At 39.0% G+C, this 20,542-nt stretch overlaps 1 protein-coding gene across 6 annotated transcripts in view; it reads right to left on the bottom strand.

Moving 5' to 3' along the window:
* Positions 1 to 20,542, bottom strand: part of LOC124711645 (DDB1- and CUL4-associated factor 11) — a 129,674-nt gene that overhangs the window by 42,767 nt on the left and 66,365 nt on the right. For all 6 annotated transcript variants that reach the window (XM_047241849.1, XM_047241865.1, XM_047241834.1 and 3 more), the window contains one exon: positions 16,537 to 16,696. In XM_047241849.1, the coding sequence (XP_047097805.1) occupies positions 16,537 to 16,696 (160 nt within the window). The remainder of the gene's footprint in view (positions 1 to 16,536; positions 16,697 to 20,542) is intronic.

Raw genomic sequence — 20,542 nt, 5'->3', positions numbered from 1 at the left:
TATCTAACTTTAACCTATCCATTTCCCTTTTTAAATTTTCTAACCTACCTGCCCGATTAAGGGATCTGACATTCCACGCTCCTATCCGTAGAACACCAGTTTTCTTTCTCCTGATAACGATGTCCTCTTGAGTAGTCCCCGCCCGGAGATCCGAATGGGGGACTATTTTACCTCCGGAATATTTTACCCAAGAGGACGCCATTATCATTTAATCATACAGTAAAGCTGCATTTCCTCGGGAAAAATTACGGCTGTAGTTTCCCCTTGCTTTCAGCCGTTCGCAGTACCAGCACAGCAAGGCCGTTTTGGTTATTGTTACAAGGCCAGATCAGTCAATCATCCAGACTGTTGCCCCTGCAACTACAGAAAAGGCTGCTGCCCCTCTTCAGGAGCCGCATGTTTGTCTGGCCTCTCAACAGATACCCCTCTGTTGTGGTTGCACCTACGGTACGGCCATCTGTATCGCTGAGGCACGCAAGCCTCCCCACCAACGGCAAGGTCCATGGTTTAAGGGGGGACAACTGCAGTAGAATAACTTAATTGAAATTGAAACATTTCTTTCCATGAAGATTATTGAAGAAACACTTCCATATCAAACAAAACAAAAATAGAAAAATATCCAAACTTTTTAACAGTGTTTTACTGATTTACAAATCAACCAAACCACTAACACAAATATCTCATAATATTTCATTGAGTTATAGATGAACTAGACAAGCCAGGAATGGTTACATTTGAAAATTTGAGCCCCAAGATAGAGCACAAGATAGAGCATAATCCACAACCAACAAAAACAAGACAATTGACAGTGTATTTATCCAACAAGTGTTGTTACAACATCTAATAATATCTCAGCATACATTTGAAAGGAATTAAGCAACACGTGTCTCCTTCCTCTGGAAATACAAATGAAATTGTAATAAGAAAAGATGGTCTATTCCAGAGTCACCAACCTTGTTGTCCCCTAAATATCACTTCAATGTTTAAACTAATAGTAGCACACACTGTTTAAACTAATAGTAGCACACACTGTTTAAAACTAATAGTAGCACACACAGAGACACATAATTATTTTTTTAATGCTTACAATATAATTCCACCAACTGACTTTAATGGATAACAGATGTCATAAATTAAGCGCTTGTCACTACAAGGCTGAGTATGTATGTCATAAATAGAGGGGAAAGGAGAAAGTGTCCGATTACTGCCTTCTCACGCATTACAATATAATGTTGTTGTTTTCATCTCTTTTTAAGCACTGAATTATCCTTAACGCAGAGAGGGGAGGACAGAAGCTCTCCATTGCTGAAGTGCAAGACAGTACTGGTGTATCAGCTGATGTTGGAGCATCATTGACAAGTGTGTAACATAGCTAAATAAGCCCACATGTAACTGCTGTATGTGTGGTGACAAGACAAATGCCTTTGTGTTATAGTGGTTAGGAGACAACAGTAGTAACAGACAGTGAAGAAATTATGTTAAAATACTCTTTTTATCAACACAGGATTCCATCCTCCTCTCCCCACTTTATGCATTTTGGCACCCTAAGCAGCTGCCTAGTTAGTGTATAAGATAGAACAGGCACTGTCCATCATATAAATAACAGAGAGAGAGTTTATAAGCATCTGATTTTGAAAAACAAGACAATATGTCTGGCAATGACAACAAAATTAACCTGTTTTTGCCAAAAATTTAAAACTGTCAGAACAATGACTCATATCATTTGTTTCCACTGTTTATATTAGTTTTTGTAGAGTTAAAATTTTCCTGTGAATAAATGTTCATTAAACTGTTAATTTAATATGGCTATACTAATTTGCGGTGTGCATACTGTAAGACCTACGGTACACACACCATCAGATTATTTGACTTGTCGCTCTAATGAAGTAGGCGAGTGTCAGCAATATGTCTCGTGGTCTTATCGTGGCGTGTTTATCTTCTGCCGTTAGGTCAGACGATAGAAATGCCACTTGCACGCTTAGAGTAGCGGATGGACGGTAACCAACTTTAAACAGAACTTGATTAATTTTCACACACTTTTATTAAAATAATAAAAATCATAGATATTACGTAACTTGATTCTGGATGCTGTTTACAATTGACAATCTGAAGTTCCTTTGGTCTTGGTACGTTAATCTTATTCTCACATATCTCTGATACTTGACAAAGTGTCTAGTCATTTATCTTCATGGCTACGTACAGGAATATGGTAATCTTATTAGGCGCAGACTGAAACTTGACTATAGGCTGGTGCAGACTAATGCAGACTGGTACAGACTGACTAATCCGAGGTCTGTACACTCGTTATAATATCTCGCGCGTTCAGGTATCACTGCGTGAGTGTGATCTGCGAGGAGAAAAGATTCTACGTTAGCAGCAATCTCATTGGCTGCGTTACATATTAATACGCGGATCGGTGGAAGCAGAATTTGGTCCGTCTCTAAGACAGCGCCATCTCGTAGTGCGGAGACGGACGAGCGCTGCGCCAGCACTGTTGTGCTTAGCGGGGCATGCTCTAGTGGGAAAGTTGTGTACGCGCTGACTACTCGGAACTATGTACACAACATAATTAATTCAGTTCTCCCAATGGATTCCTATCTCTGCAGTACGTGGATGGCAACTATGGGGTCCCGAGCCAAGTCTAGCATTGTTTTTACTTACTTGTGTCTTTTGTCACATCAACCTCCATTAGCAAACTCTTGCTTTTTATGAACCCAATGGTGAAGATTTCAAGACCAGAGGATGTCTTCCAGTTTCTAGTCTTTTTCAAAATTTCATAGCATCACCATCTCTCATCACCACCTTCCTGAATTACATTCAAAATTGTGGTTTGAGGATTTGTGCTCATCTCAAGGTGACACCTTAGACAGTTAACAATAGGTCTTCTGAAGAAGAATTCTATCAACTGTAACCATACATTGCAGAAAAGACATCTGGATTCAATGAATTGTCATTCATTCAGAAGATTATATCTTATCAGAGTGTCTAAAACCCAACAGCCTACCACACAAGCAAAATTCTCTAAAAATTAAACCTTAATAGATCTCATTCTTCCTGATGCACAATGTTAATACTCTGGATCAATTTGGGAAATTAAAGGTCATCACTGACATCATGGACAAACAAATTCTAATCACAGTCTTTCAAGAGATTAAGAACAGTGATCAACACCCTATGAAATTGCAAGGGTACTGAGTTTACAAAGGAATGCCCTCAATTTGGAAATATATTTCTCACAATTCTCAAAATTATTGACTCAATTATAGAATTTAAATCTCAATCGCTCAAACTTAACTTTAAAATGGGCTTTTAAGACATACTTGGTGCAAGCCCATGTGCCTGCCAACCAGAAAAATAGCACCTAAATGACAGAGAGGGAAAAAAAAATATTAATAAACATTTCTCCGTCAAACATTAAATTCCCCTTGATGATTTCAATGCACAACTGGGACCAGAAAGAGGATGACACGACATTATTGGAAAATGGCCAGTTCATAAGTGAATCAACAAAAACAGTCACAGATAGATTAGAATTTGTAGGAACCACAAACTTATCTCAAAATCAACATGCTTGAAAAGGAAACCTCATAAATTAAGAACCCGTAAACATCATGAAACCAGAAAATGCAAATGGCAGCGAGAGTATTTCTGCATGGATAACTTCAGCACTGTGAAATCTACAATGTTAATAAAGGCCTTAGAGCAATATGCACAGGGTCTGATTACTGCGTTGTAAAGATCGAAATGAAGTTAAGACCTACGATAAAGAACTGATCTACAAATAAAAAGAGGAGAAAATTCAATCAAACCAAATTAATACAAAAATTGGGGTATTACAGAAAATATGGGGAAGAGCTTATCAACACCAAATCACTACAAGAAATGATCATCAAATTAAAACTTATAGCAGATGAATTTGCTCCAATAAAGCCCAAGAAGAATTACAATTGGTGGAATGAAGAATGCAACCAGGCGGTAGAGAGAAGACATGAAGTTTGGATAAACCAAAAGCCATAAGAATAAAATTTAGAACCCATAAAATAAAAAAAGTCCACATGTAAAAATCATGAGACAAACAAAACATAAGCATCTTAAAGTGCCCTAGAAATGGTGTCTTAAAAAATTATAAAACCTCAGCAAATTCTGGGAGTTAAATCACAAAGAAGAGCTCACTGTAACTAAGAAAATGCAGAGATTCAAGCAACAAACTTTTAAACTGTGATCACCCACAGGGAATGTTTCAAGTCAATGTGGACAGATTCATTTTAACACCTTCTGAGCTAATAGATCCACTAACCATTAATGAGAACTCGCATTCAAAGAACGGAAAAATTGCAAGGAAGATGGTGAAGACCTAATCTGTGTAGAAATCTGGCACAATGCTGGAAAAACTGCAAGCACTAATCTCTGCCAATATCTAACCAAAATGTGGATCACAGGGAAAATTCAAGAACACTGCATCACAGGAATACCCCATCCATCACTAAAAGGAAGATATAAAACCAACCCAAACAATTACGGAAAAACGATCCTTCTAGCCTGCACTTAAAAAAGTTTTTTCCCATATAATTTACAAGAAGATCAAAAACATACTGGTACCACAACTTAGAAAACGTGAAGTAGCATTTCAACCATACAGAGGCTGCCTAGACTAAATTATAACATGATAATTATAACTACAGAAACCAACAGTTCTTTAGTTCACTCATAGATTTAAAAAAAGTATATGTGGTATCCACAGATCCACACTTTTAAAATCATCAGATCATACAGTCTTCATCTCAAATTAATGAAAATCATCAAACTAACCAACACAAAGTTCAGGGAAGAAAATTCAAAAGCCTTCACAATCAAAACTGTTTTAGTAGATCAGACCCACTACTTTTCAATGTAGCCCTCAATTATGCCACAGTTTGGTACAAGAAACCCACGTAAAATCAAAACTGAAGCAAAATCCTCAATAAGAACAAACTGTTTGGAGTTTGCAGATGATTTAGCTCCCTTAGCCCCTGACATGGAAGAAGTTTGTGCCCAAATAACCAGTTTCCCAAAAATTGCCTTAAAAATAGAATTAGAAATGGCTTTCAAGAAAACTGAGAGGGTGCTCTTGAAACCACAGTATAAATAAAGTCTTCATACACAATTAAAAAATTACCAGTTCTGCAGTTTAAATATCTTTAAAAAGATTATCAAGCACAAGTGAAAAAGAAAGTTCTGGCAGAATGTAAATAATTTAGGAGTACTGGAGACCACTCACCAAATAGTAAACATGTCGAGTTGTTGACAGGCATGCACACAAAATAGAAAGAAAACTTGCTAGCTTTTTAGGAGATTAATCCTGTGCCTGTGCACATTGTGTCAGCAGGGCATACAATGCCGGGCTGCATTTTGACAGGTGGACTAAGTAGGGGTGAGGGTTGTACTGTGTGGGGTTGGTTGAGAGAGAAAGAGGTGGGAGGCAGGAAGGAGCTAGGGATGGGTAGCTAGTGGATGAGATGGAGGTATCGGGTTTGCTGATCAGTAATGTGGTTGGCAGATGCACAGGCTAGGCACAGGTGGCAGGTGTATAGGCTAGGCATGTGATACACGAGTACCGGAAGAGGTGGGGCTGTGCAGCACAATATGAAGACGAGGTGGTGTGGATTGGGAGGGGTTAACAGGACAGAGGTAGAGGGAACTGTTGGATGGAGGGTGTGGGGACAGTGGGTTATGGCAGATTCAGGCCAGGATGTTTATGGGAGTGGAGTGTGTGTTGCAAAGGTAAGTCCCACCTACACAGTGCAGAAAAGCTGGTGCTGGAGGGAAGAATCCAGATGGCACGGGATGTGAAGCTGCCACTGAACTCTAGCGTTTTGTGCTCATGTTGCATGTTATGCCACTTGGACACACTTTGGCAATGGCCATTCATTTTAGTGAACAACTGGTTGGTTGTCATATGAAGCTGTGCAGTGATTGCAGCACAGTTGATATATGACATAACTGCTTTCACAGGTGGTCCTGCCTTTGATGGGACTGGATATGCTTGTGACAGGACTGGAGTAGGAAGTGCTGTATGGGTGGATTGCACATGTTTTCCATCGGGGTCTTCCATAGTGATATTAGCCCTGTGACAGGATTGGGAGTGACATAGGGATGGACTCAGGAGATGTGGAGGTTGAGTAAGCAACAGAATACCTTTAAGAGGGTTGAGAAGGATGTACCTCACTTCTGGGCACAATGACAGATGATACACTATGTGATCACAAGTATCCTGACACCTGGCTGAAAATGACTTACAAGTTCGTGGTGCCCTCCATCGGTAATGCTGGAATTCAATATGATGTTGGCCTACCCTTAGCCTTGATGGCAGCTCCCACTCTTGCAGGCGTATGATCAATCAGGTGCTGGAAAGTTTCTTGGAGAATGGAAGCCCATCCTTCATAGAGTGCTGCACTGAGGAAGGGTATCAACGTCAGTCTGTGAGGCCTGGCACGAAGTTGGCATTCCAAAACATCCCACCTTTGGGTGTTCTGCACAATTCAGGTCAGGACTCTGTGCAAGCTAGTCCATTACAGGAATGTTACTGTCATGCAACCACTCCGCCACAGGCCGTGCATTATGAACAGGTGCTTGATCATGTTGAAAGATGCAATCACCATCCCCGAATTGCTCTTCAACAGCGGGAAGCAAGAAGGTGCTTAAAGCATCAATGTAGGGCTGTGCTGTGATATTGCCATGCAAAACAACAAGAGGTTGTCCGTGAAAAACGTGACCATACCATAACACCAATGCCTCCAAATTTTACTATTGGCACTACACACGCTGGCAGATGACATTCATCGGGCATTCGCCATACCCTCACCCTGCCATCGGATTGCCACATTTGTAACGTGGTTTGTCACTCCAAACAACGTTTTTCCACTGTTCAATCGTCCAATGTTTACACTCCTTACACCAAGCATGGCATCGTCTGGCATTTACTGGTGTGATGTGAGCAGCCACTCGACCATGAAATCCAAGTTTTCTCACCTCCCACCTAACTGTCATAGTGCTTACAGTGGATCCTGATGCAGTTTGGAATTCCTGTGTGGTGGTCTGGATAGATGTCTGCCTATTACACATTAAGGCCCTCATCAACTGTTGGCAGTCTCTGTCAGTCAACAGACGAGGTTGGCCTGTATGATTTTGTGCTGCACATGTCCCTTCACGTTTCCACTTCACTACCACATTGGAAACAGTGGACCTAGGGATTTTAGGAGTGTGGGAATCTTGTGTACACACATTCGACACAAGTGACAATCGATCACCTGACCACATTTGAAGTCTGTGAGCTCTGCAGAGCACCACATTCTGCTCTCTCACAATATCGAATGACTACTGAGGTTGCTGATATGGAGTACCTGGCAGTAGGTGGCAGCACAATGCACCTAACACGAAAAACTTATGTTTTTGGGGGTGTCTGGATACTTTTGATCACATAGTTTAAGATAATTAAACCTCTGGATAAGGATATGATTCAAGTCCAGGTTGATACTAGGTGATGAGCAGGGACACATCTCTGAAGCAGATTCTAGATTCTTGGGGTTGGTGGGAGGATTACAGGTGTGTGAGGATATGGTGCCGGAAATCTGTTTGCGGACTATGTTTGTGGGGTAGGTGTGGGTCTCTGAAGGTCCTCATGAGACTGCCAGTATACTGGGTAAAGGAATTCTTGTCACTGCAGATATCCTGTCCACAGGTGGCAAGGGAGTGACTTTTTGGTATGGTAGGGGTGACAGCTGTTTAAATGCAGGGGCTGCATATGATTAGTGTGCTTAATACGGACAGAGGTGAGGATGGAGCCATTCAAGAGATGGAGGTCAATGTCCTAGAAGGTGGCATGTTGGATTGAGGAGGATCAAGTGAAGCGGATTGGGGAGAAGGTGTTGACATTGTGGTGGAATGAGTCCAGATCATGAACACATCATCAGTGAATTTGAACCACAGAAGAGGTTTCACATTTTGTGAGTCTAGGGATGTTTCCTGTGGATGTCCCATAAAAAGGGTGGGATACATTGGTGCCATGCAGGTGCCTACAGTTGTGCTGCTGATTTGTTTATGTACCTCCCTCTCAAAGTAAGGTAATTGTGAGTGAGGGTATTGTTGGTAAGGCATATGAGGAATAAGGTTGTGGGTTTTGCTGGTGTATAAGGATGTGACATCAACAGTGACGAGTAACAATCAATGAGTCAGTGAAGGAACTAGTAGGTATCTTTGATCTTAGAGGCTCGGCTGCAAGCAATCGGTTTGGGGTGTTGCAAGAGCAAAAATTCTTTCAGCAGGAACACAATAATGAAACACGATGGGGCATCCAGGGCTGTTGCGTTTTTGAGAGCATGTACAACATATGTGTGTGGTATGCCACTCCTTCCTCCCAAAATTATGATCGGAACACCTGAAACGATTGTGAATGGATCACAAGCACCAAAAAGTACAACCTTTAAAGAAAATTGAAAGTGGGGTGACTCAAGTAGTCCAATTGGTCAATAAAATTAACAAATAATAATAAATTAATTCAGCAGCAGTTAAAATACAGCTGCTCAGAGGCCAAGTTTATAGGTGCCAGACTACAAATTCAAATGTTTGGGACTCAGTCTTAAAATGGTCCAAGGATTTTTTTTCCAGTCATTCATTGATTCTTTAACCTCTCGGGATGAACAGTGTATTTGAATAATTATCTGAATGAAAATATCTTTTTTACTGTAACATGTTTTCAAATTGGTCTAAAAGGTATAAAATAATTCTCCTAGCCTCATACAGAATCCTAACCTCACACAGATAGGTATGAAAATCTGTGCTTGTGAATTTTTAATAGCTATGGCAATACTTGTAAGATTTATATGGAAAAACATGGGGTGCAGGCAATACATTATGATGCATGATCACTTTATCTCCTATCCATTATCCACCATATTTACCCAATTATAAGACAACATTTTTCCCAAATTCATCATTTGAAAAATAAGGGGTCATTTTATATTCACGGATTAAAGTACTGCTGCTGAGGTTAACATTTTTATATTGTTTAATAGAGCATATAGTGGTCGTCATACTTTTACAGATGAAGCTTTGGCTATTGAGGTCATGTGCAGATTTATTTTGAAGAATTCGGAAGGGTAGGGAGGGCAAACAATATTCATTCTTGACAGGCTCAAGATTTCCCAATATGCCAAAGTGGTTTATATGGTATCAACGTTGCTCGATCAATCACGTGACATCCAACTCTCAGAGTGCTAGAAACCATAAACTAGCCACTACAACAATTTGTTGCTCAGCTTAAAATTTGACAATTTCGTGAAACCCAGGAAGAAATAGCATTAAATGTTATCGTCTTACAAACTCATTGTATTTGAACAGCTTAGCAATGAAATTTCTCATACGTTTCGATACAGTGTACAAAAATTACTGCTGCTTTCCAAGTAAGGACAACATTCAGAAGTGGAAATGTCCTTCAAAGAACATTATTTGATTCTGGACCCAGATTAATATTTTACTTGATTGTGAGAGACTGAAATGATGCACTAAGTGGGTCATAAATGAGAAATTTGGTCCCTGTTTACGTATTAGAACACCTGGTAAATACGATACGAATGGCGATGTTCAGAGGAAATATGAAAGAAAATTAATCCACACTGAAATGTCTAACAAACAAACTAAATTATATTAAACTGACTTTAATTGTTATCACAGGAATAAATTACAGCACCATGGCACATTGTGGGGATAGTCCTAACAGATACCAGTAGTTGCGAGTCGAGTGAAAGTTCAATAATTCGACTGAATCATGATTTCGATTTTTTATTTATATATTAGATGCTGTTGTTACACTTGACTTGCACCCTACAAGATATTGCAGTCAGTGTTTTACAGTTGCTCAACCACATCACAACAGAAGGTTTTGAAGGGGAACAGTGATACCAGCTTGGCTGAAAACTAGACAAGTGCAGGGAGGGGAGTCTTGAGCCGGCTGCAAATTAAGTCATGTTACCAATAACCGCGTACTTTGGCTTTTTAGTAACATCTACAATGTTTAAAACTGCAATTTGCCTGAATCTATTTGCAGTCAAACTGAACAATTTGGAGAAATGCTCAATAATAGTATTCATTTCTGCAGGAGACAGTGAAAGTCTAAATAAGGACAAGTGGTGTGTTTATGAGTTTTATGCTGCAATGTTGTCGACATTCACCGTGACATACGATAGGAAAGAAAGGGGGTGTGTCAACTACTGATTCCACGAAGCCAATAAGACAGTGGTGAGAAGACAATATGTCTGGAAGCAAGAAATGTAATGTTCTCATGTCAGTACAGAAGCCAATTCAATACATGTTCAGATAAAAACAGCAGTGTTCTTAGGTCCCATGGTAACCACAGCCTCAGAAATCACAACATATTCAGAAGAAACAGCCAAATATTTGTGACAAGCAAGATATGAATTTGACATCTGTAATATTAGGAAGATGGCAGCTAACAGAAATAAGAACAACTTCTATAATGTCTTAATGCAATAGTGCCATCATTATCTTACAAGGGAACCTCCCCATCGCACCCCCCTCAGATTTAGTTATAAGTTGGCACAGTGGATAGGCCTTGAAAAACTGAACACAGATCAATTGAGAAAACAGGAAGAAGTTGTGTGGAACTGTGAAAAAATAAGCAAAATATACAAACTGAGTAGTTCAACGGAAGATATGCAACATTAAGGACGATGGGAAAGCAGGAGCGCCGTGGTCTCGTGGTAACGTGAGCAGCTGCGGAACGAAAGGTCCTTGGTTCAAATCTTCCATCGAGTGAAAACTTTAATTTTTTATTTTCAGTTTATGTGACAAACTCTTATGTTTTCATCACTTTTTTGGGAGTGGTTATCACATCCACAAGAAAACCTAAATCGGCCAAGGTAGAAGAATCTTTTTACCCATTCGCCAAGTGTACAAGTTAGGTTGGTCGACAACATATTCCTGTTATGTGACGCACGTGCCGTCACCTGTGTCGTATAGAATATGTCAGATGTGTTTTCCTGTGGAGGAATCGGTTGGCCTATGACCTTGCGATCAAATGTTTTCTGTTCCCATTGGAGAGGCACGTCCTTTCGTCTACTAATCACATGGTTTTGCGATGCGGTCGCAAAACACAGACACTAAACTTATTACAGTGAACAGAGATGTCAATGAACGAACGGACAGATAATAACTATGCAAAAATAAAGAAAGTAAAATTTTCAGTCGAGGGAAGACTTGAACCTAGGACCTCTCGTTCTGCAGCTGCTAACGCTACCACGGGGCTACAGCGCTCCTAAGCTCGCATTGTCCATTATGTTGCTTATGTCACCCATGGACTACTCAGTTTGTATATTTTGCTTATTTTTTCACAGTTCCACACAACTTCTTCCTGTTTTCTCAATTGATCTGTGTTCAGTTTATCAAGGCCTATCCACTGTGCCAACTTATAACTAAATCTGAGAGGGGTGCGATGGGGAGGTTCCCTTGTTAGGCGGGAAGGTTTTAAAAGTGGGCAGAATTTTTTTAAATTTCAATATTATGTCACCTTTCCTAAATTTCAGAGCCATCAGCCTTTTTTTCTGTTTTAAGCTCGTCTTAAGGTATTGTCAGCTTAAAAATAAACTGTATTCAGTTTGAGGCATTACAGTTTATTTTGAGAACTTCTCTGTGTCCCCTTTCATCCCACTATATGATGTATTGGGGCAGTGAATAAAATATCATGGTAAGTTATATCATGTCCCTAATTCACCACATTTGTGGGGTAAAAAGGGACAAACACTACTCATAAAAATGTATGTGATGTTGCTTAAACTAAAAATTGTACAACTACATAAATAAGTACCTTATACTGATGAACATCATATGGATGAAACATTAAGTCACATTTTCTTCCAAATTTGTGACTATTATTTAAAGATCACAAAAAGTGTCCCCTTTCATCCCATTTTATCACATACATTTTTATTACTAATTTTTTTTTTTTTCAGAGTAAACTGCAGCAGAATTTAATTTCCAGTTACGTACACCGCAATCAAAAGAACCCACCAAATGCAGGTTAGAGTGTTGTTTCATGAATGTCATGTATCTCATGCAATAACGCACCCCAACTATGGCTTGTCAGAAATTTGCAGATGCAGTTATGTAATTGATTCATTTTATGCTCCCCACTGACTGGGAAAATACTGGAGTCCCATTTGGAACTGAGGACTCTTGCAAAACCTGTAGTACCTTACTTTTTTGTATCTACTGTGTAACAACCTGTACATGCCATGAGGCTCATTTCACTGATGAAAGGATGGTTGTTCTATATGTAAGACTAATATGTAGGACCACACACATCATATTAAATTAATATTTTGTTTCAGTGGGAATAACCTACAAAGATAGAACAGTTTTTTCATCACTGGTGCTGAAGAAAAAATTACTTTCATTAACCAACTGTGAAACAACATTTACTCCATTCCATAATGTCCTTCACACAGGAGTTCATGAAACTTTGAAACAGGAAAATTTAAGCAGTAGTGTTGTATAAAGAATTGCCTGAACATCACAACATGGTACAAACAACATATTTTGAAGCAGTTAAAAATCAGGCCTTGCTTTCTGTTGTATGTAAATGGAAATTAAACCTGGACGTATGGAAATATCCAACATTGCCAACTAGAGAAAATGGGAAAAATTAGTGATGGCACTTTGCCAACAGCAGAAAAGGTAGTTAATTTTCTAACAGAGAATGGAGAAAACAACCAGTAGACTCTGAAACAATCACTCTGGGTAGTTTACAAAACTGTGAAAAAAATCTAAATTACAATTACTGGCCTACAATTTGGTCACTCTCAAATATTAGCCCTTTTCAACAGGAATACAGTATCACATTCAATGAACAGAAGAGGACTGTGAAAGTAAGGGTTTGAGAGAGAACTGCATTCCTTATGTCAAAATATGAAGAAAAGTATACACCAACAAAGATCTGGAAATTCTTACTTTCTGACATAAACAGAAAAGTCAATTATGATTACTGTCTCATTTGCATGTGCATCTCAACTACTGTTTCAAATTCATTACAGTGATCTATGAACAGGAAACATTATAATGCATCCACTGTCATATAGGCAAGCACAATGGTTTTGCCTCTCAAACATATGACAAACGGTGGTCAAGAGGCACCAGTCTCAATGAAGAGAACATTATTACCAGTGTTGTGGATGAGTACACACAAGTCAGCACTAGGTGACTGGGCATACACATGAATGTTTCACACTTTACTGATAGGAGACTGTTTCAAGACTGCCTACTCCATTTAGAGCAGGTACAAGCTCGGTCATCTCCTGATCTTCATGCAAAAACAACATCCTTCCAATCTCTCCTGTGGCAATGTGGAAGGAATCCTAAGTTTTCAACCTTGCTGCTAAGGTCAGAGAGGCAACTTCAAAAATACATAAAACTAAACTCCTGCAGAACAGTCCAAGAAGGTCCAACGGTACTAACTGGCCGTCATGTCATCCTCAGCCCACAGGCATCACTGGATGTGGACATGGAGGGACATGCAGTCAGCACACTGCTCTCCCAGTCATATGTCAGTTTACGAGACCAGAGTCGCTACTTCTCAATCAAGCAGCTCCTCAGTTTGCCTCGCAAGGGTTGAATGCACCCCGCTTGCCAACAGTGCTCAGCAGACAGCATGGTCACCCATCCTAGTGCTAGCCCAACCCGACATGATTAACTTCGGTGATCTGACGGGAACCAGTGTTAGCACTACAGCAACACCATGGGCTCAAAAACAGAAGGGATAAAAGATTATTATAATTAGCATTGTGGGCACAATTATATCCCTATTAATCTGTGTGTGATGCTTCACACGATGGATTTTCTTCATTAACAACTGGGGGCTGCCACTATTTGTAGTGGCTAGTTGGGAGTCCCTGCAATAACAAACCGGCTAGCAGGAGCAAACAACAAACTTTTCTTGTTTAACACATTGCCTGATTACTTTAACAACATACTATTAGCAGGACACCAATGATAAAATTCACACATTATTGTGTTCCTTTACATTTCAAAGAGGATACTAAAGTGCATCTTAATGCATTTATTCTGTGGGAAGAGGTGGCCCATTTCCTTTGTCTCTGTACTCTCTTGGTAAATCAATTCAATCCCTTTTTTGTGAGGTATATCAAATGAAGATTTGCAAACCCTGTCAACTATGAAGTATCTCTTCTTGCACCCCATGTTGCAGCTTGTGACACATTGTGTGTAGTGTATTCAATTATGTTCAGAACTCACTCGTAGTGCTATGCTGAAACTTGTGTTAAGAAGGTGGAAGGCAGACACTTTTAATGTTTTGTGCAAGACAATGTGGGCAGCCATTCAAAAAAATGCAGAAATTGACAAGCGTGTTTATGAAACAGAGAATTTCCATATCCAAGTGGGTATGACCTTTTCTTCTTATTTTTATGCAAAGAAACCAATACCTAAGTACTGCCCAGTCACAGATTTTGATACACATTGTATGTAACTCAGAACAGCAAACATCGCAACTGTCCCTCAAATCTTTGGCAAAGCTGTACAGATACACGATATGACTTAATGATTTAATCTTGATCATGTTGAGCACCATAGCTGACACTAACACTTATGATTAATGAAAATCACCTCAGCTGTATTATTAAATGTTCACTGTGTTATGACCAGTTTCATTTTGTGATCAGGACATGACATGAATTGCATGGTTGTCATATGTAATGTTAAAAACCAAATCCAGAAACACTGATGATAAAGATTCTGTCAACTACCTGGCAGAAGTATAGTGAGCAGAGACAGCACGTGTACAGTAAAATGCCTGACAATGTTGAACAAATCAAACCGGTCTTAGGTGATTTGTCACAAAAACAATGGTCACAATGGAATTCTTTGCCAGTTGTATGAACCTTTCAACTAAAATATTTTTCAAAATAAACATCGTATATTATGCTATAACAGCCTTTAATGTACATAACAAAGTAAATCATACTTTCAAGATGATATGAGTAAATAAAGGTTTACATGGAAAACTATCTGGCAGTACCCGCATAAGCAATTTTTCACCTCTGGAAACTACTTTAAAAACAACATTGCAAGTTTACTTGCAGACTTTAATATGAGGCATATGAATATTCTAACATTATCCTGTCTTGTAAAGAAAGTTTGCTATCAAATTTTGACAAAGTAACAGTAGTTTGAATAATCGAACAATGGAAAACACAGGATGGAATGTAACAATATGACGAAAAGGATATAGCGGAGATACTAAGTTGCAGAAAGACACAACAAAAAGGCCTTTCTGCGACTCAGTATCTCCACTATATAGAGAGTAGTTTGAATGAAATGTTCACGTTTATGTTCTATAATCTGTTTTATTCCCCCCCCCCCCCTCCCCCCCTCTCTCTCTCTCTACATACATATCCAAGTATGACTGATGGTAGTCATATACCATATACTTTCACACAGTTTCATTGCTAGAGGCAGGATATGTAGGAGAGCAGAAGTTTGGAGATTTTTCCCACCCTTTTCATTTATTTGGGTGGCTGTTATCTACATCCAGCATGTGTGTTCAAAATGAGAAGAAACTATAACTACTGTAAATTTATTCAGTTCCTTCCATTTTCTCAAAAACCACTTCTTATAGTTATAAAAAATATGGATTATCTACAACAACTGAAATCTTATCATTTTATATTCGCCATGGTACATAACAACAGTAAACATATATATCACCACATGAAATTTTTCCGTAAGTTAATGCTCCAAGAATGGCATGCATAAAATCAAATATCACAGCTGGGCAGACTGCAAGAGGTTACCTGAAATGCACCTGTTTCCAAGAAATCTTAAAAATAGTTTTTTGGTACTACACAATAAATGAACTGTTACCAGAACCACATTTACAGAACTGTTACACATTTACCAAACGGGAAAATCTGCTCATGGCACAACACACTCAATAGAGAGGAAACAAAATTTATGATACCTTTAGGTTCAACCAAAAATATACATAAAAATAATTCCTTTGTTTTTTTACCACAGGTAATTTCAAGATGGACTAACTGTAGAAAACAATTTCTTACAAATATTGGATGATAGGTCACCCAGTTTTTACAACTGAAAGTGTATAAATTAATTAATTTCTAATATTTTGAAGACATCACAAACAAACAGGCCTTTCATAAAATTTGTGGAAATTATTACAATACTACCATTCAACAAGTTGTCACTTCACAACATTATTTTGTCAAGGTAATACAAGTATCAAATAAAATTTAAAATCTGACAAGAGAAATAAAATTTAGTTTGAAAGAGCGCCATTCACAACCTTTAACCTGCCACAAGATTGTTGTTACTGTCACAGTAGGGGGCCATGAGTGATGTGAAATGTTATAATTTCTAGTCAGCTCAGCTTCAAGAAAAACATGAAAAATTATGACTGAACAGCATTTGCTGCAGTATATTTTCTAATTTTGAACTGATATTAATTCAAAATGTTACCTTGACAAGCACTTAGGAAAATGTTTCCATCTTGAGAGAAGGTACCGCAAAAAGCCTTGCTCTGATATGTTGCAACAGTTCTCATCCTGTTAGGAAGATATGAATTTGCAATCCTGCAGCGGTCTCCTCTTGTGAAGGCCTCTGAGCCAGGCATACCACGCTGCAGAGCATAGGACATTACTACATTAAATACAAATTCTAAAAATATATTAAAAGCAAAAAGTCTCAGATGTCACAGTAATTCTTATGACACCTATTTTGCAGATCTAATCCAAATTTTTGCTCACTTTTATAACGATTTAACATACACACACAGTACCCAAACATCACCCGCAGAAGAAGGCTCACCGACTGTTACAGATCATACATGAAATTTCTACATTTTAACGAATAATATGTAATGAAACAGTTGCCTGATGCTGTCATGGATATCTACATATGAAATGGGTGCATGAATGAAAAAACATCTACTGTCACTTCTGTTAAGAATCTGTTGATATCAGGTTGTTGTTATAGATGACTGAAAACTGTAGCAACATAGGTTAACAACACTTACCTCACTTTAGGTTTCGATGCAGATAAATTAAAGTTTACTGTAATGTGTATGCAGTTATGTGAAGCTTTATATCAACTGCAGCTAAATAAAGGCATTAATTATAATTATAAAAGAAACTTCTTTACCAGTTTCTGGAGAAGTGCCGTTCTCCAGAAGGTTACACCTATTGTATTTATTGTGAGTATCAACAGTAAGGCGCATACAGCAAAATGCCTTGGTCCTAAGAAAATAAACAATAAGTAATACAATACTGTATTACTTATTGCAAGCAATAAGTAACATAATATTGTATTACTTATTGCTCCTGTATTTTCTTAGGACCATGGCATTTTGCTGTATGCATCTTGTTGTTCATACTGTCAAATAATGTGACAGGCACAACCTTCCGAAGAAGGCCACTATGTGCCTGAAATGGTAAGAAAATTAAATTTCTTTTATGCAACTGTTTGTTTATTTTTTTGTTATATGCAACTACAGCTGCTGAGACTGGATAAAATAATAAAGACATTATTTGTATACACAGTGACTCAATTTATTATAAACCAAAATAAATGAAACAATAACAATGCACAAGTCCACTAGGCCAGCACTAGCTGGGCACACAGATCAATTTCTTTTTTGAAAGATTAGTCCTGTAGTGAAAAACAACTTCTCCAAGTGTTACCCTAGTCGCTATTAGATTTTTCCTTAACAACAAAAACAAATAACAATGACAGTTCTATCCAGTCATAAAACATTGCACAACATTTTGCTTCAAGGGCCAGTGGAGAGGGTATAGGAGCAAGTTTGTGGTTCTGGAGTCTTCAGCAAGGGGCCTTCATGAGTGCAGTGGTGAAGAGTAAAACTGTGCTTGTTTCAAAGAACATCATACAACAGGGACCAATCCAAATGAATGTGAGCATATTCAAGAGGCTGTAGCTTGCTCTGTCCGACCAACCAGATTTAGGTTTTCCGAAGTAGTTTCAGGCAAATGCCAGTACATTTCCTTCATCAAGGCCACAGCTAACCACCTGTCCTATCTTCATAAAGCATAGTTATACACTGAAGTGACAAAGAAATTGGTATAGGCATGCGTATTCAAATATGGAGATATGCGAACGGGTAGACAACAGCACTGCAGTTGGCAATACCTATATAAGACAACAAGTATCTGGCACAGTCGTTAGATCGGTTACTGCTGCTACAATGACAGGTTATCAAGATGTGAGTGAGTTTGGACATGGTGTTATAGTTGGCGCACGAGTGCTGGGACACAGCATCTCTGAGGTAGTAATGAAGTGGGGATTTTTCCATATGACCTTTTCATGAGTGTACTGTGAATATCAGGAATCCAGTAAAATATCAAATCTCCAACATCGCTGCAGCAGGAAAAAGACCTGCAAGAATGGGACCAATGATGACTGGAGAGAATCGTTCCACATGACAGAAGTACAACCCTTTCGCAAATTGCTGCAGATTTCAATGATTGGCCATCAACATGTGTCAGCATTCAAATCTTTCAAGGAAATATCATTGATATGGGCTTTTGGGGCACCCTTGATGACTGCATGACACAAAGCTTTATGCCTCACCTGGGTGTGTCAACACCAACATTGGAATGTTGATGCCCTGTCAGACGAGTCTCGTTTCAAAATTATACCGAGCAGATGGACATATACAGGTATGGAGACAACCTCATGAATCCATGGACCCTGCATGTCAGCAGGGGACTGTTCAAGCTGGTGGAGACTGTGATTGTGTGGGGCGTGTGCAGTTGGAGTGATATGGAACCCCTGACACGTCTAAACATGGCTGACAGGTGACAGGAACATAAGCATCCTGTCTGATCACCAGCATCCATTCATGTCCATTGTGCATTCTGACTGACTTGGACAATTTCAGCAGGGCTATGCAACACCCCATGCATCCAGAATTTCTACAGAGTGGCTCCAGGAACATTCTTCAGAGTTTAAACACTTCCACTGTGCACCAATCTCCCCAGACAAGAACATTACTGAGTATATCTGGGGTGCCTAGCAATGTGCTGTTCAGAAGAAAGTCTTTCTTACAATCCTTTTCACTTTAGTTTTCACAATAACAGCTAAAGGATTTTGAAGGATGAACATTATCTGATTTTTTTGCTTTCTTAGGTACTTTTACAGACAGGCTGCCAATGGTTTGAGTAGATAAAAAAATGTGCAGAAAATGGAGGCCATGCATGTTTTCGTCAATATCACAAGGTATTTGTTCCTCTGTCTTTACTTATTATATATTCTTCTTGTCAGGGAAACACATAAAACAAATTACTCAAGAGATAGTACACAAATAGTTGACAGGAGGGTTGACACTTGATTCACAGTCCAGCCTATGAGTAGTTCTGACATGTTGTTCACATGTTGTCAGACCATTGCATGCTAGGATGGTACAATCACTGTTGACATACAATACTTTCTTTTTCAAACAGATACGAGGTCTGCTCGAAAAGTTCCGTAACTTTGTCCACAAAATTTTTCTACGCTTATCTTTTACTTATTGTGCATGGTCTTCCCTGAAATACTCTCCTCCACAATTGATACATCACTCCCAACACCATTTCCACTTCCAGAAGCAGTCTCGGTATGCCTCTTGCTGGTCTGTGCAAAACGCTGTCTGCGAATTTTCTTTTATCTTGTCTATCATTGCAAATCTTCATCCTTTCAATGAGTTTTTCGACTTTGGAAATATAAAACAATAGTCCGAAGGGGCCAGGTGTGGAGACTACAGATGATGAGGTAGCACACTTGATTTCATTTTTTGCGCAATAATCCCACACCAACAGGGGTGAATGTGCAGGTGGGTTATAATGCAAGAGACACGAATTGCCTCGCCACATTTCAGGTCGCTCTCACATTTTCTCGCAGGTATCACAACATGTCCCGATAGTACCATTGATAAGTTTGTCCTGAGGCACAAATTCATGATGAACTTATCTTTCAAAGACAAATAAAACTATCAGCGTGAGTTTGATATTTGACCTGATCTGACGAGCTTTTTTTGGTCTGGGAGAACCTTTGCCGACCCATTGTGAAGATTGAACCTCAGTCCTAACATCAACACCCACAACTCATCACCAGTTATGATTCTCTTAAGGAACATCTTGTTCACATTTGAACAATCCAAAAGCTCTTCACATATTGTGAGGTGCATGTGCTTCTGGTCTTCACTCATGAGCAGTGGGACAAACTTGGCAGCAACATGATACATTCCAATATGCTGTGTCAGGATTTCATGACATGATCCAACTGAAATGTTACATTCTTCTGCAACCTCTCGTACAATCAGTATTCAATTGGCAGGCACAATTTCATTGATGTTTCTCACATGAGCGTCATCTAGAAGTCGAAGGGTGTCCAGTACAGGGATCATCTTTAAAATCCATCTGGCCATTTTTAAACAATGTGAACCATTCGTAACACTGAGTGCGGCTTAAGC

The sequence above is a fragment of the Schistocerca piceifrons genome, chromosome 1 (genome assembly GCF_021461385.2).
Source record: "Schistocerca piceifrons isolate TAMUIC-IGC-003096 chromosome 1, iqSchPice1.1, whole genome shotgun sequence".
In the NCBI taxonomy this organism is placed as follows: Eukaryota; Metazoa; Arthropoda; class Insecta; order Orthoptera; family Acrididae; genus Schistocerca; species Schistocerca piceifrons.
This window is presented reverse-complemented; position numbering and strand designations above follow the sequence as displayed.